General features: G+C 40.6%; 1 protein-coding gene across 1 annotated transcript; it reads right to left on the reverse strand.

The window, feature by feature from the left end:
* Positions 10,943 to 11,890, reverse strand: LOC107640649. Its single transcript, XM_016344159.1, has 2 exons — positions 11,416 to 11,890; positions 10,943 to 11,289 (listed from the first exon to the last, which is right to left on the reverse strand). Exons 1-2 carry the CDS (start codon positions 11,888 to 11,890, stop codon positions 10,943 to 10,945), a joined length of 822 nt encoding a protein of 273 aa, XP_016199645.1.

Raw genomic sequence — 14,536 nt, forward strand, 5'->3', positions numbered from 1 at the left:
ACCTATGAAAGCATTGTAAGCTGAACTTACGTCGACCACGATGTAATCTATTTTGAGGGTCCTAGATTGGTTCCCTCTTCCGAAGGTTGTGTGTAGTGGTATGTATCCTAGTGGTCGAACCGGGGTGTCTCCTAGTCCAAACAGACTGTTTGGATATGCTTGAAGTTCTTTTTCCTCCAAGCAGAGTTTATCAAAGGCTGTTTTGAATAAAATGTCGGCAGAACTCCCTTGGTCTATTAAGGTGCGATGTAGGTTGGCGTTTGCTAATATGATGGTGATGACCATGGGATCGTCGTGTCCTGCGATGACGCCAGATGCGTCCTCTTTAGTAAATGTTATTGCTGGGATGTTGAGTGCTTCCTCCTTTCCTTCAACATGATATACTTCTTTGAGATATCTTTTGCGAGAGGATTTGGAGATCCCACCTGCTGTGAATCCGCCATGTATCATGTGGACATGTCTTTCTGGTGTCCGAGGTGATCGTTCTGTTCGTTCAGTATCCTCATCTCTTCGTCTCTTTCTTTGATCATCATCTCGAGTGGCCAGGAATCGATCTAACTTTCCTTCTCTCACTAATTTTTCTATGATATTTTTTAAGTCGAAGCATTCGTTTGTGGAGTGTCCTCGGACTCGGTGGTATTTGCAATATTCTTTCCGGTTTCCTCCTCCCTTTTTGCCTTTGAGTGGCCGTGCTGGGGAGATTTTTTCTATATGGCATACTTCTTTGTATATCTCGACCAAGGATGCCCTGAGAGGAGTGTAATTATGGCACTTTTTGATTTTCTCCCCTTGTCGATCTTCTTTCCTCTTGGATTCCTTGTCTCTGTCTCGGTAGGAGGCCCCCGATTTTGAGGTCTCTCCTAACCGAGCGTTTTCTTCCATATTGATGTATTTTCCTGCTCGTTCCTGCACTTCATCCAAGGAGGTCGGGTACTTTTTTTATATAGATTGGCTGAAGGGTCCTTCTCGTAGGCCGTTGATGAGTCCCATGATGGCGGCCTCTGTGGGTAAACTTTGTATGTTCATGCATGTTTTGTTGAATCTCTCCATATAGTTGCGGAGGCTCTCCCGATCTCCTTGTTTGATCCCTAGTAAACTGGGGGCGTGCTTGGCTTTATCTTTCTGAATGGAGAATCTGGCTAGGAATTTTTTAGCTAAGTCGTCAAAGCTTCAGATGGACTTTGGGGGTAGGTTGTCGAACCATCGAATGGCTGTCTTTGTGAGAGTTGTTGGGAAGGCTTTGCAGCGAACAGCATCTGGGGCGTCGGTGAGGTACATTCTGCTTCTGAAGTTACTGAGGTGGTGGTTGGGATCCGTGGTGCCATCATACAGGGTCATATCCGGGAGTTTGAAGTCTTTTGGAATTTTGGTTTTCATGATTTCTCTGGTGAACGGGTTTTGCTCTTTGCGTGAGTTTTCTTCAAGATTGGCCCGGGGAGCTTTTAATTTGAGATCGGCTTCTAATTGCTGTAGTTTTTCTTCTAACTTCCGACATCGCCACATCTCTCTTTGTAGATCCCTTCCGATTTCCCGTTGTTGTTGAGTTTCTTTTTCCAGTTGTTTTAGGCGATCTAGGAGTGCTTCTATTGCCCCTGAATTTAGTGAGTCGCTGTCTTTATTGATTTCCAGAGTGTCTTGTAGTGTGACATCCGCATTCTTGTGCGGTGTTCTCTCTTCCAGACCTGAATCGTGGTCGTTGTTATGGTTGTCCGCCATGGTGATGGGTTGACTTCCAAGTTCCCCGGCAACGGCGCCAATGTTCCAAGGTTACCTGAAATTGGAGGTCGATCTCGGACGAGATCTTCCGTACTGGTCGGAGATAACGTGTCCGGCTGGCCGATGACTGCCGGAGCTGTTGTATCCGACTTGTTGGACTTGTCGCACTGCTGATCCTTGGCCACCGGAGGGTGGGGGTACCTGCAAGAGACTCCAATGCTTAAGTTAGCACGGGTATTAAGCAAGTTTTTATGTAGAATCAGAGTATGAGTTATACTTGGGTGCTCCAGTGTATTTATAGTGGTTGTAGAGTGACCTTTCTAGATAAGATAAGTTAGTTATCTTATCTTATCTTTATCTTTGAGTTGAGGTCAGCTTATCTTCAAAGGAACAGCCCTTATCTCTATAGGCTTGGACGGCCTTTGGATTTGGGTCATGTTCCTCTATTTGGGCCCTTTACTGGGCTCTCCTGTTGATTTGGCCGACCTCCTTGAGAAGAGGTCGGGTAGCCTGACCTGAAGAGGTCCGTCGCTTTTGTCGCCAGTCATCCCAGGTCGGGTAGCTCGACCCAGGGTATGAACAGTAGGAGAGAAGTGTACTAGGCACTTATATCAATCACAATCCTAGGAATTGTGGAAGCAGTATCCTGAAATCCACCATACATGCCAATAATTTTGAGCTCAAACCACAGCTAATCACTCTTGTTCAGAATAACTGTTCATTCGGAGGAAATGCTCAAGAAGATCCAAACTAACATCTAACCACATTCTTGAGAATTTGTGACACAGTGAAGGCAAATGGTGTTTACCCTGACACCTATAAACTGCTTTTGTTTCCCTTTTTTCTCAGGGATAAAGCATCAAAGTGGCTAGAGTCCTTTCCAAAGAAGAGTTTGACAACTTGGAAAGAAGTGGTGAATAAGTTTTTAGCAAGATTTTACCCTCCCCAAAGAGTTAACAGGTTGAGGGCTGAAGTTCAAACAGACAACAAGATGGGGAAACTCTCTATGAAGCATGGAAGAGATACAAGGAGTTGACAAGAAAGTGCCCTCCGAACATGTTCAATGATTAGTTACAGCTGCACATTTTCTATAAAGGATTGTCACAAGAATCAAAGAAGGCCTTAGATCACTCTTCAAGAGGGTATCTCAATAAGAAGAAGACAATTGAAGAGGTCATAGATATCATAGAAACTGTGGCCAACAATGAATAGTTCTATGCCTCTGATAGAACCCCAAGAAAGAGAGTGATGGAGCTGAGTCACATGGATGCATTACTAGCTCAAAACAAGTTGATCACCAAGCAATTGGCAGACCTCACCAAACAAATGGAGAGGAACCAAGTTGTTGTAGTCAATACTCAACCACCAGCTCAAGAAGGAGTGAATACAGAGGAAGGGGGTGATTGGGAGCAAACCAGTTATGTTGGAAACTTATCAAGACAACCCTATGATCCACACTCCAAAACCTATAATCCTGGTTAGAAGAACCACCCAAACTTTGGGTGGGGAAACCACCAGAACCAGAACCAAGATTATAGACCTAAAAATCCCAACCAAAGACTATACCAACCCTCCACACAATAACTCTTACCAACCTTCATATCAAGCACAAAATAGCCATCCTCAACCTCCAAATTCCAACCTACCATCCCCATCTGAGGATAGATTATCCCACATTGAGGCCTTACTTGGAAAACTTTACAAGGAATCTAAGGACATGAGAGTTTTCAGGGAGGAGGTAATATCTAATATGCAAAACCAAGGGGCTACCATCAAGAAGCTTGAGGCACGAGTGGGATACCTATCTAAGCAAATTCCAACCCACAGTCCTCCTAATGATACCATGGCAAACCTAAGGGAGGAATGTAAGGCCATTACACTAAGATGTGGGAAGGAATTGAAGGAAGCCTCAAGGAAAACACAAGGGAAGAAAGTGGATGAACACTTAAGTGATAAAGAAGAAGCACAAGCATCTGCTTCTAATCCATCCCAAGAAAAAGAAATCCCGAGACCATATGTTCCAAAAGCTCCTTACCCTCAACGATTGAAGAATAATGAAAAGGACAACCAATTCTCCAGATTCTTGGAAGTTTTCAAGAGACTCCAAGTCAATATCCCCTTTGCTGAAGCACTAGAGCAAATGCCACTCTATGCTAAGTTTTTGAAGGAGTTAATGTACAAGAAGAGGAGCTGGAGAAATGATGAAACTATGGTGTTGACCGAGGAATGTAGTGCTATCATTCAACACAAACTACCCCAGAAATTGAAAGACCATGGGAGCTTCCAAATCCTATGTATCATAGGAGAAATCACAGTGGAAAAAGCCTTATGTGATTTGGGAGCTAGCATAAATTTGATGTCCTTAGTAATGATGAAGAGAATGAAGATTAAAGAAGCCAAACCAACAAGAACGACACTTCAATTAGCAGACCGTTAATTCAAATTTCCCTATGGAGTAGTACAGGACTTGTTAGTGAAGGTGGGAGACTTCATCTTCCCAGCAGACTTTGTGGTGTTGGATATGGAGCCATCATTGACGTCTAAAAAGGAGAGCTGGTCCTTAGACTACATGATGAGAAAATGGTATTCAATGTATTCAAGGCCATGAGTTATCCACAGGAATCAATGGGAGAATGCATGAGGTTGGACGTAGTGGAGATTTTGGTCCAAGAAACGTTTAAAGACGAAGAACTCGAGGAGGTGTCAGAAGAAGATCCTCCACCAAACAATGAAGCTGTAGCAATTCAATCAACTGAAGCACTCATTCCAAGCACATCAGAGAAAAAGAGGGAAGAGGATGGAGCTCCCAAACTTGAACTAAAAGCACTACCCCCACCTTCAAGTATGCATATTTGGGAAGTGATGAGAGCTACCCAGTAATCATCAATTATACACTAAGTTAAGAACAAGAGAAGGAGTTAATCAAGGTGCTACAAAAACATCAAGATGCTATTAGATGCACTCTTGCTGACTTGAAGGGGACAAGCCCTTCCATATGCATGCATAAAATCCTATTGGAGGACGATGCCAAGCCCTCCATTCAACCCTAAAGAAGACTGAACCCAGTCAGGAAAGAAGTGGTACAAAAGGAGGTGATAAAGCTATGGCAGGCAGGGGTGATTTATGATACGCGGAAATTTGCCTCTCAACAATTTCCTTCTGGCAAGTGCACCGGATTGTCGTCAAGTAAAACTCACTGTAGAGTGAGGTTGAATCCCACAGGGATTACTAGATCGATCAATGTTAATTGGAGAATTTTTCTAGTTTAGCTAAATCATAATTTAATTGGGATTGCAGAAAGTAAAATTGGCGGAAAACTTAAATTGCAAGAAATTAAAGAAACAGAAAATTAAATTGCAGGGAATTAAAGTGCAAAAGCTTAAATTGCAAGAAATTAAATGGGAAGGGGGAATTAGCATGAAATTAAAGAGCAGAAAGTAAATAGAATGGGTAGATCAAAGAATGGGGAATTCATTGGGTTCAGGAGATGTATAATTCTCCAGATCAAATTCATTTTCATCTCTTCCGCAATCAATGCATTCATTGATCTCCTTGGCAATCTTAAGTAATTGGATCCCAATTCCTTGGCTCACCAATCTCTCTAAGCATGAACAATTGCCCAATTCCTTGATTTAAGTGCTCATGGGAAGAGATGAAGTTTGGTCACCGATTATACCACACAAATTCATAGATCAAAGTGTTGGTAGGATTACATGTCACTATATCCATCCAAACCCCAATATAATCCAATGTGAGAAAGCAATTCTAGCATGATCTCCTCATTCCTCTTCCAAGGTTCCGAGGAGATCCAATTATGAATAGCTTCTTTCCCAAGATATCTATCCAATTGGATGAAGACCGAAAGCTTTCTAGTAAAATGAAGAGAAAAGAAAGAAGATGATGAATGAAAACTACTATTGATCCATTGAATTACACAGAGCTCTCTAACCCAATGAAAGGGGTTTAGTTGTTCATAGCTCTTAAAATAGAAATTACAATTGGAAGATACATTTTGAAATTCAAATTGAACAAAAAATTCTAAAGTGAAAGGTGCAGTAGTAAAAAATGGAAAAAGGTCCTCGTCTAACTTAAATTCTAAACTATTTATACACTTTCTTCCATTGATCTTCAATCTCTGAATTGGACTTTTGGCCTTGATAGAATTGGGTTGAAAATGGCTCCAATTGATTTCTGTTGCTGTTGAGAAGAGATTTGTTTGAATTGTGAGTTCTGATGCTTCACGTTGGAGTTAACGTTTGATGGCCAACGTTGACTCAAACGCCATTTAGAACAAAACCAGAAAAACCAGAAAGCTTGCTGTCATTGGCGTTTGACTCAACGTTGGAGGGCCAACGTTCTGCTAACCCATGCATACGCGTGCTTCACGCTTAAGCGTGAAATTTGAGATTTTGCTTATTCACGCGTACGCGTACACCACGCTTACGTGTGCATTGCCTTTTTTTTCCATCCACGCGTACCCGTTGATTCAAAATTCTCAACTCCAATTTCTGGGCTTGGCATCGCGGACGATGGAGGCAGCGTTTGGGGGCAACGTTGGACCTCCAATGTTCGCTTTGTGACGCGTACGCGTGATCCACGCGTACGCATGGATGGTCAATTTTGCCATTCTACGCATGCGCGTGACGCACGCTTGCGCGTGGATATGAAAATTTTACTTTTTCATCACCACGTTGGGGGTAACGTTGAATGTCCAACGCTCCTTGCAACGTGAGCATCAGCCACTTGTGCAGAGACTTGCTCTGCTTCTCTTCCAATGTTGGGGGCAACGTTGGTGGTCCAACTTGGCCACCAACATTGCTTCTCCTTCATCTTCTCCATGCTCCTTCTTCAACCTTCCTTCATGCGTTTTTTCACTTATCATCAACCAACACATGCATCAAAGCCTTGCTAAAGTCATGAGAATTCTCATCATTCTTGGCATACAAGTAATTATAGCATAATTCTCATGAAACTGCATCAAATTAATCATAGTTGGATAATTCTAGGCATGCATGAATTTCTACCCTAATTGCTTATTTATAACTCAAGAAAGTGCATAAAACCTATCAAAAAATAAAGAGAAAGGCTAGTGAAACTAGCCTAAGATGCCCTGGCATCACAACACCAAACTTAAATCTTTCTTGTCCCTAAGCAAGTACTGAATTAATAAGAAGAAAGAATGAAATAGAAGGTGATGTTCATATCAACACGTCCTTATTATTAGTTAATGTTGTTTTATGCAGAAAATGCAACAGCTCACTTCTTATTGATTTTTAGGCCTAGAATGTCTCCTTTAAGCATCAATTATCATACTGCTATGACCTCTTATTATTCATTCATCCTTGGTGGTTGCTTTTCTTCATTTTCTTTTCTTGTAGACTTTAGCTCAGTGTCATATGTTGTAGCAGTTTCTTAGCTTATTTGTACTTAACACATTTTCCACTACAGACACTTGGCTCACAATTCTTCTTAAGACATTGATTCCCAGCACCTCTTTGGGTTACTAAATGTCTTTTAACTAGGTTGCTCTTGATAATGGACTTTCGGTTGATAATCCCGGGTTAGTTAACCCAAGTTACCAAGTGTTAAAGCATTCCATAGAACCTAATCATCCAAGCAGATCCTAGTACAAAGACACCACAGGCATATGTCCTAAGGTCCAAGCTATTGGTGTCTAGCCTTATTCTTTGCTTTCTTTTGTTTTTGCTGCCACTTTTGGCTTTGCTTTTTCTTTCTTTTTGTTTGTTTCTCTTTCAACCAAGGATTTTTATTTACTAAGATTCATAGACAGCATGCTAGTTTACACCTAAAAGGGGAATAATTTATCCTTTTATTCATTATAAGTTGAGCTACCACACAATCAAACATACATACTGCCACTTACTGTTATTTCTCTTCTTGCTAAAAAGGAACTATTCCACTTCTGGTTCAAACATTTCTTTTATTGAAATTGAAAAGACTTAGGGGACAAGACAAGCATTTAAACAAGTAAAAGTGAAAGCACACACACTTAGACTAGCACACTTATTGCAAACTTAAACACATAGAATGCAAAACAGCTTAAGCTAATATTAACTAAAACAGACATGTTCTTTCTTTATTGAATGGAATAACCAAGGAGCGAGTCCACCTTTCATTTTTTATCTTGTTTGTCTTTTTTCTTCTTCTCGCTTGCTTGCTTACTAGTTTCTCCCTTGCCTTTTCCTTTTAGCTTTGTCCAGAATCCAGCTTTCTTCATTGTCTCTTCCACTCTATTTTCAAGGCGTATTGCTTTGTCTATTTCTCTGCCGCTCCTTCCCTCAAAGTATTCATCATAAATTGGAAATGCTGGGTCCATATTATGTAGATGTTCTGCAATGTAGTTGAGCTTGATTTGACTATTTATGTTATAGTCAGCTTGAACTCCATATCTTGCATCCTGAAGGGTCGTGAACTCCTTGAAAGCTCTCATGTTATCAACTTGAAGTTGGGCCAGCTGGTTGAAAGATTCTTGAAATTGTGAAGCTTGTTCTCTTTGCATAACTAGAGATTTTGACTCAAAATTTCTCTGCTGGCTCATCATTCTTAACTGAAGCTCATCTTGTCTCTCCTGAGCTTTCATGTATTGTGAATGGAATTCTTCTTGTTTCTCTTGGACTCTCAGGTACTGTTCGGATAGCCTTTCAATTGCTTCTTGTATCCTGCCCATGTCTATGTTGGTTTGTGGTTGGAATTGTTGCTCTTCTTCTTGTTCTTTTTGTTGTCCTTCTTGTTGTTCTTCTTCCTCCCGTGGTTCTTCTCTCCTTCTCCTTCTTTGTAGCCTTCGACTTTGTTGTGCCTCTGTGAATTCATCATTCTTTCGAGGGTCATAGGCATGCATGGATACAGCCACGTTGGGTGTGCATCCTCCAGTGGCACTCTGGCCTTCATGCATAACTTCATAATGGTGCTTGGATAATAGACCCAGGCTTCAGCATAATTTTTCTCTGCAACCTTTTGAATGTCATTTGCAATGATCTCGTAGACCTTTATCTCTCTCCCCACCATTATGCAGTATAGCATGACAGCCCTTTGCTTGTTAACTTCCGAGGTGTTTACTGTGCCCATAATTGATCTCTTTATCAGCTCATACCACCCTTTTGCTTCAAGGATGAGATCTCCCTTTTTCAAGTACTTGTGCCTTCCTTGATTGTCCCTCTCCCAGTCAGCATTCACCACACATATATCACTAGAGATTTCATCATAATCTGGGTTTCCATTTACTCTTTCGTGGTACCTCGGCTCATCAAAATATGCTGACCTAAGTCCTAAGACCTTCATGATGGTCTTCGGACTAAAGTCCACTTCTACTCCCCGTACATAACTCTTGTAAGTTGGGGCTTCAGTCATATCAAGCCTCAGGGTGTTAGTATAAACTCCCTTATGATGTTTGCATTAATCTTGGTAATTAGTGAGGTAAGCTCTTCCCATTTTCTCTTTCTGATCTTGGCTTTTATTTCTAGGCACCCGTCATCAGGTAGCTAGAAAGGGACTTCTGGATATATCTTTTTGTCATTCATCCACCCAAGTTGCATTTGATGATACCATGATCTGAACTTTCATCAATCATATTCATTTTCACCTTCTTCAACCATGGGTTTCTTTCCTCTTCTTTTTTTGGAACTTGAAGAAGATGCCATACTTTCCTTGATGATTACCCAAATAGAGGTTGAGGGTTCATGAAGAGGTATGGTTAGTATGATGCACTCTCGGTGAAAGGGTGGTTTGAAGGTAAGGTAGTGTTATGGAAGCAAGTGAACAAAGATGATTAGTTCCACAAAGAACACGGTTGTGGGCCTTGATTTTAGAGAATATAAGAAGTGAATTTCTGAAGTACAAGACGTGTGAATCTTGAGTTCATGTGCACGGTCTAATTGAGGCTATTTATAGTAAGCTTTAATGAAGACTGGATGGCTAGGATTCCTTGGGCAAGTTTTTATGAATGAAGGGTTGCATGTAAAAATGAATGAGGACAAAAGTTTCCTCTTCATAAGGCATGTGGGGTCGGTCTTCTAAGGGCTTCTTCCAAGGTTGTGCAGATTTTCATTTCCAAGAAGAATCCTTCCAAACCTTATGGCTTACTTTTTGTCCTCATGTTGTCTTCACCATCAATTGCCTTGTCCTTTTCATTATGCTATTCTCCTGCATACCTATCCATCATGTCAAAACAAAGAAAATAATATGAATAGGTGGCGGTAAATTCATGGCAAGCAAAGCTCAAATTTAAAACTAAAATTATGGCTAGTGTTCTTCATGATTGTTCATCCATCCGTGACTCCTTTTGTGCTTTACATAGTTTTTGAGGACACCAAAATTAGTGTTTGGCTATATGGTTCAAAGTGTTTCTTCCTCCAAGTTTTATCATTGAGATCTCAACGGGATTATTGTCACTTCCGGTTAAACCATCAAGAGAAACACTTTATTTTTCTATTTCTAATCATGAACTAAAACTTATAAACATGGTTGTACTTTCATAAGTTTCAAAACTCAAAAGACCCTTGACTCTCATGACTTGTTCTTGCAATATATAGAACACCCAACTTAATGTATGGCTATATATTCCAATGAACACATGTCAATATGGCAATATGATCATCATTTTTGAAAGGTGTCTTAGTGTGCCTGTAGGCACACCAAACTTAGAATTAGATCATATGCTTTACAATGTCATGAATAGTTGTCAAAATTGTCTATGAGAACTTGAATTCATGTTAGAGCAGCAATTATTATTCATACTGAAACATTAAAAACAAACAAACTAAATCATGGGATGCCTCCCATGGAGCGCTTCTTTAACGTCACTAGCTTGACGGTTGGTTTACTACTAGGCTGGATTGTAATGCTTGAGGTCCTCTCCTCTCACTGTAAAGCTTTCTCCACTTGATTCCCTGATGATTTCTAAATGCTCTAGGGAAAGGACTTTTCTAATTGTGAACACTTGAGGTAACTGGGATGGAATGGTTGGAAGATGGGGTGAGATTGGTGGATGGTGGATTGATATCACCTTGTCTCCAGGGAAAAAACCTTCTGTAGGAACCTTCTTGTTTCTCCATCCCCTTGGCAATTTCTTCACAATCTTTTCTCTTCTTCCATTAGTGTTCCATTGACTCTTGTGTTAGGAAGATCCTTGTTAGCTGCTCTCCCTGATTCTTGTGGCTTCGGCTCTTCCTTGAACTCCATTGGTTGCTTCATCTCTTGAGCTTCTTGTTTATCCATCAAGGGAAGCTCTAGATGCTTGCCTGGAGGTTTTATTGCTGTTTTTCTTTAGAGAGCTCTCACTGTATTCTTCCTTTAATTTCTTGCTCTCTTGCTCATATTCATGCACGGGCTTGAAGGCCTGGAAAGTGATCTGCTCATCATGTATTCTCAGTATCAACTCTCCTTGTTCTACATCAATGAGTGCTCGACTAGTAGCTAAAAATAGTCTCCCTAGAATAATGGGATGGAGGTAACCTTTCTCCATGTCCAGAACAACAAAGTCAGTAGGGAGGAAGTAGTTTCCTACTTTCACCAATACATTTTCGACTACTCCTTCGGCTTGCTTCTGAGTTTTATCTGCCAATTGGATGATTACATCAGTGGATCTCAGCTCATTGATTTGCAACTTCTTCATAAGAGGTAGAGGCATCACATTTATGCTAGCCCCTAGATCACAAAATCCTCTGTCAATTTTTGTTTCACCTATGACACAGGGAATATGAAAGCTCCCTAGATCTTTCTTCTTCAGGAATACATCCTTCTTGATGAGAGCACTACATTCCTTGTTCATTGTCACTATTTGTCCCCCTTTTAAGGTTTCTTTCCTAGTCAGCAGCTCTTTCATGCACTTGATGTATGTCGGCATCTGTTGGAGAGTTTTGATAAAGGGAATGTTGACACTGAGAGGTGCGAAAACATCTAGGAATCTTGAATACGATATTTCTTTATCACCTCCTCTTAGCCTCTGAGGAAATGGTGCCCTTGGCAAATAAGGCTCCGGCATTTCCTCCCTTGTTGATCCCTTTCTTTGCACAGATCCAGTTCCTTGTTCCATTTCCTCCAAGTTGCTCTGGGAACTTCTTTGGCTGTGCTCAGTTAGCTTGCTAGTGTCTTCTTCCAGGATCTCTTCATTTGCAAGAGTAATTGCCTTACACTCTTTCCATCTCACCTTCTTCATTTCCCCTCTTGGATTTTTCTTAGTGTCACTTGGGAAACTATCAGTGGACTTCAAAATATGCTGTGAAAGATGTCCTACTTGAGATTCGAGATTCTTAATAACCTTTCCTCAGCTTTTTATACTCCCTCTTACTTCTTCCTTGAATTTCTTTATGTCCTCAAATTCCAAGGTTTGCAAGCATAGCTTCCATCTTGGCCATTCTATCTTCATCATGTGGTACTGATTAGTTGGAATTGGGGTGTTGAGAGTGGTTGTTATGACTTTGGTATGGTGGCTGTGAATAAGTATTTTGTGTGGTCTGATATGGTCTTTGGTTGGAGCTTTGTTGCGTGGAGTTATTGTACTGGGTTGGATTGTGTGGTCTGTGGTCTTGGCCTTGGTTTTGTTGGTTCTCCCACCCAAAGTTTGGGTGGTTCTTCCAACCAGGAATATAGGTTTTAGAGTATGGATCATTAGCTTGCCTGAATGAATTTCCAAGGTAATTAGCTTCCTCCCAGTTAACTCCTTCTTCTGTTTCCAAATCTCCTTGAGGTGATGGTTGAGTGTGGATAGCTACGGCCTGATTCTTCTCCATTTGCTTGGTCAATTCAGCCAGTTGCTTGGTGATCATCTTGTTCTGGGCCAGGATTGCATCCATTTGGTTTAATTCCAAGACTCCCCTATTGTTGCTCCGATCTGAGACATAGAAATACTCATTGTCAGCCACTATTTTTATAACATCAATGGCTTCTTCAATGGTCTTCTTCTTATTAAGGAAACCTCCAGATGAGTGGTCTACAGCTTTCTTTGACTCATGATTCAGCCCTTCATAGAAGATATGAATTTGCACCCACTCATTAAACATGTCAGGGGGCATTTTCTTGTCAAATCCTTGAATCTCTCCCAGGCTTCATAAATAGTCTCACCATCTTACTGTCTGAATGTCTGCACTTCAGTTCTCAGCCTGCTGACTTTTTGTGGAGGGTAGAACCTTGTTAAGAATCTATTCACCACATCCTCCCATGTTGTCAAGGTTTCCTTCGGAAATGATTCTAGCCATTTTGATGCTTTGTCCCTCAAAAAAAATGGAAACAGTAGCAATCTATAGGTGTCAGGATGAACATCATTAGATTTAACTGTGTCACATATCCTTTGGAATTTAGTGAGATGCTCATTAGGATCCTCTTGTGCACTACCCCCAAAAGAACAGTTGTTCTAGACAAGAGTTATGAGTTAAGACTTCAATTCAAAATTGTTAGCATGGATAGTTGGCTTTTGAATGCTACTACCACAATTTCCTGGATTTGGATTGATGTATGATCCCAAGACTCTCCTCTCTTGTCCAGCAGGGTTGGCTACACCTCTTTTGGCATGATTGTTCACCTCTCCTTCATGATGGTTTTTCATATCATCCTCCATAGTTATATCCAAATCTTCCTCCTCTTCTTCTGCACCAACAGCCCTTTTTCCTATTGCTTCCTTCCTTAATCTCAGGAAGGTTCTTTCCAGTTCACTATCATATGAGGTTGAGGCCTCTCTTCTACCTATCATATAATAAACAAGTACAAGAAATAGCAAATGTAGAGTCTACTAAAATAGAGTATAGTTAGCTTGGTTAGAGCAATTTATCAATAATTTCCTTCTGGCAAGTGCACCGGATTGTCGTCAAGTAAAACTCACTGTAGAGTGAGGTCGAATCCCACAGGGATTGGTAGATCAATCAATGTTAATTGGAGAATTTTTCTGGTTGAGCTAAATCAGAATTTAATTGGGATTGCAGAAAGTAAAATTGGCGGGAAACTTGAATTGCAAGAAATTAAAGAAACAGAAAATTAAATTGCATGGAATTAAAGTCTAGAACCTTAAATTGCAAGAAATTAAATGGGAAGGGAGAATTAGCATGAAATTAAAGAGCAGAAAGTAAATAGAATGGGTAGATAAGAGAATGGGAAATTCATTGGGTTCAGGAGATGTATAATTCTCCGGATCAAATTTATTTTCATCTCTTCCACAATCAATGCATTCATTGATCTCCTTGGCAATCTTAAGTGATTGGATCCCAATTCTTTGGCTCACCAATCTCTCTAAGCATGAACAATTGCCCAATTCCTTGATTTAAGTGCTCATGGGAAGAGATGAAGTTTGGTCACTGATTATACCACACAAATTCATAGATCAAAGTGTTGGTAGGATTACATGTCACTATATCCATCCAAACCCCAATCTAATTGATAAACCACTATTTCATGGTTTATCTTGTGCTCAATTGAGTGGTTTTTATCAACTCTTTACCCACTTATTCATACTAATCACATGTTTTACATTTTCCTTCCTGATTTTGTGCTATGACTGAAAACATGTTTCCTAGGCCTTTAAATTACTAACTTTAATCCTCTCTTATTACCATTCAATGCCGTGATATGTGTGTTAAGTGATTTCAGAGATTACAGGGCAGGAATGGCTCAGAGGATGGAAAGGAAGCATGGAAAAGTGGAAGGAATACAAGAAGCTGAAGGAACTGCTATGCTGTCCAGCCTGACCTCTTTGCACTCAAACGGTCATAACTCGAGCTACAGAAGTCTAAATGATGCAGTTCAAGTTGCGTTAGAAAGCTAACGTCTGGGGCTTCGCAATGGTATATAATTTGCCATAGCTGCCCCGAATTCA

The sequence above is a fragment of the Arachis ipaensis genome, chromosome B05 (genome assembly GCF_000816755.2).
Source record: "Arachis ipaensis cultivar K30076 chromosome B05, Araip1.1, whole genome shotgun sequence".
NCBI lineage: Eukaryota > Viridiplantae > Streptophyta > Magnoliopsida > Fabales > Fabaceae > Arachis > Arachis ipaensis.

Excerpts from the sequence above, each read along its gene's own strand:
- LOC107640649 (XM_016344159.1), bottom strand. The coding sequence starts at position 11,890 with ATGAAGAAGGTGAGATGGAAAGAGTGTAAGGCAATTACTCTTGCAAAT. Across the intron at positions 11,290-11,415 it reads TCATATTCCCTGTGTCATAG|ATAAAACTCAGAAGCAAGCC; the intron begins GTGAAACAAAAA and ends TCCAATTGGCAG.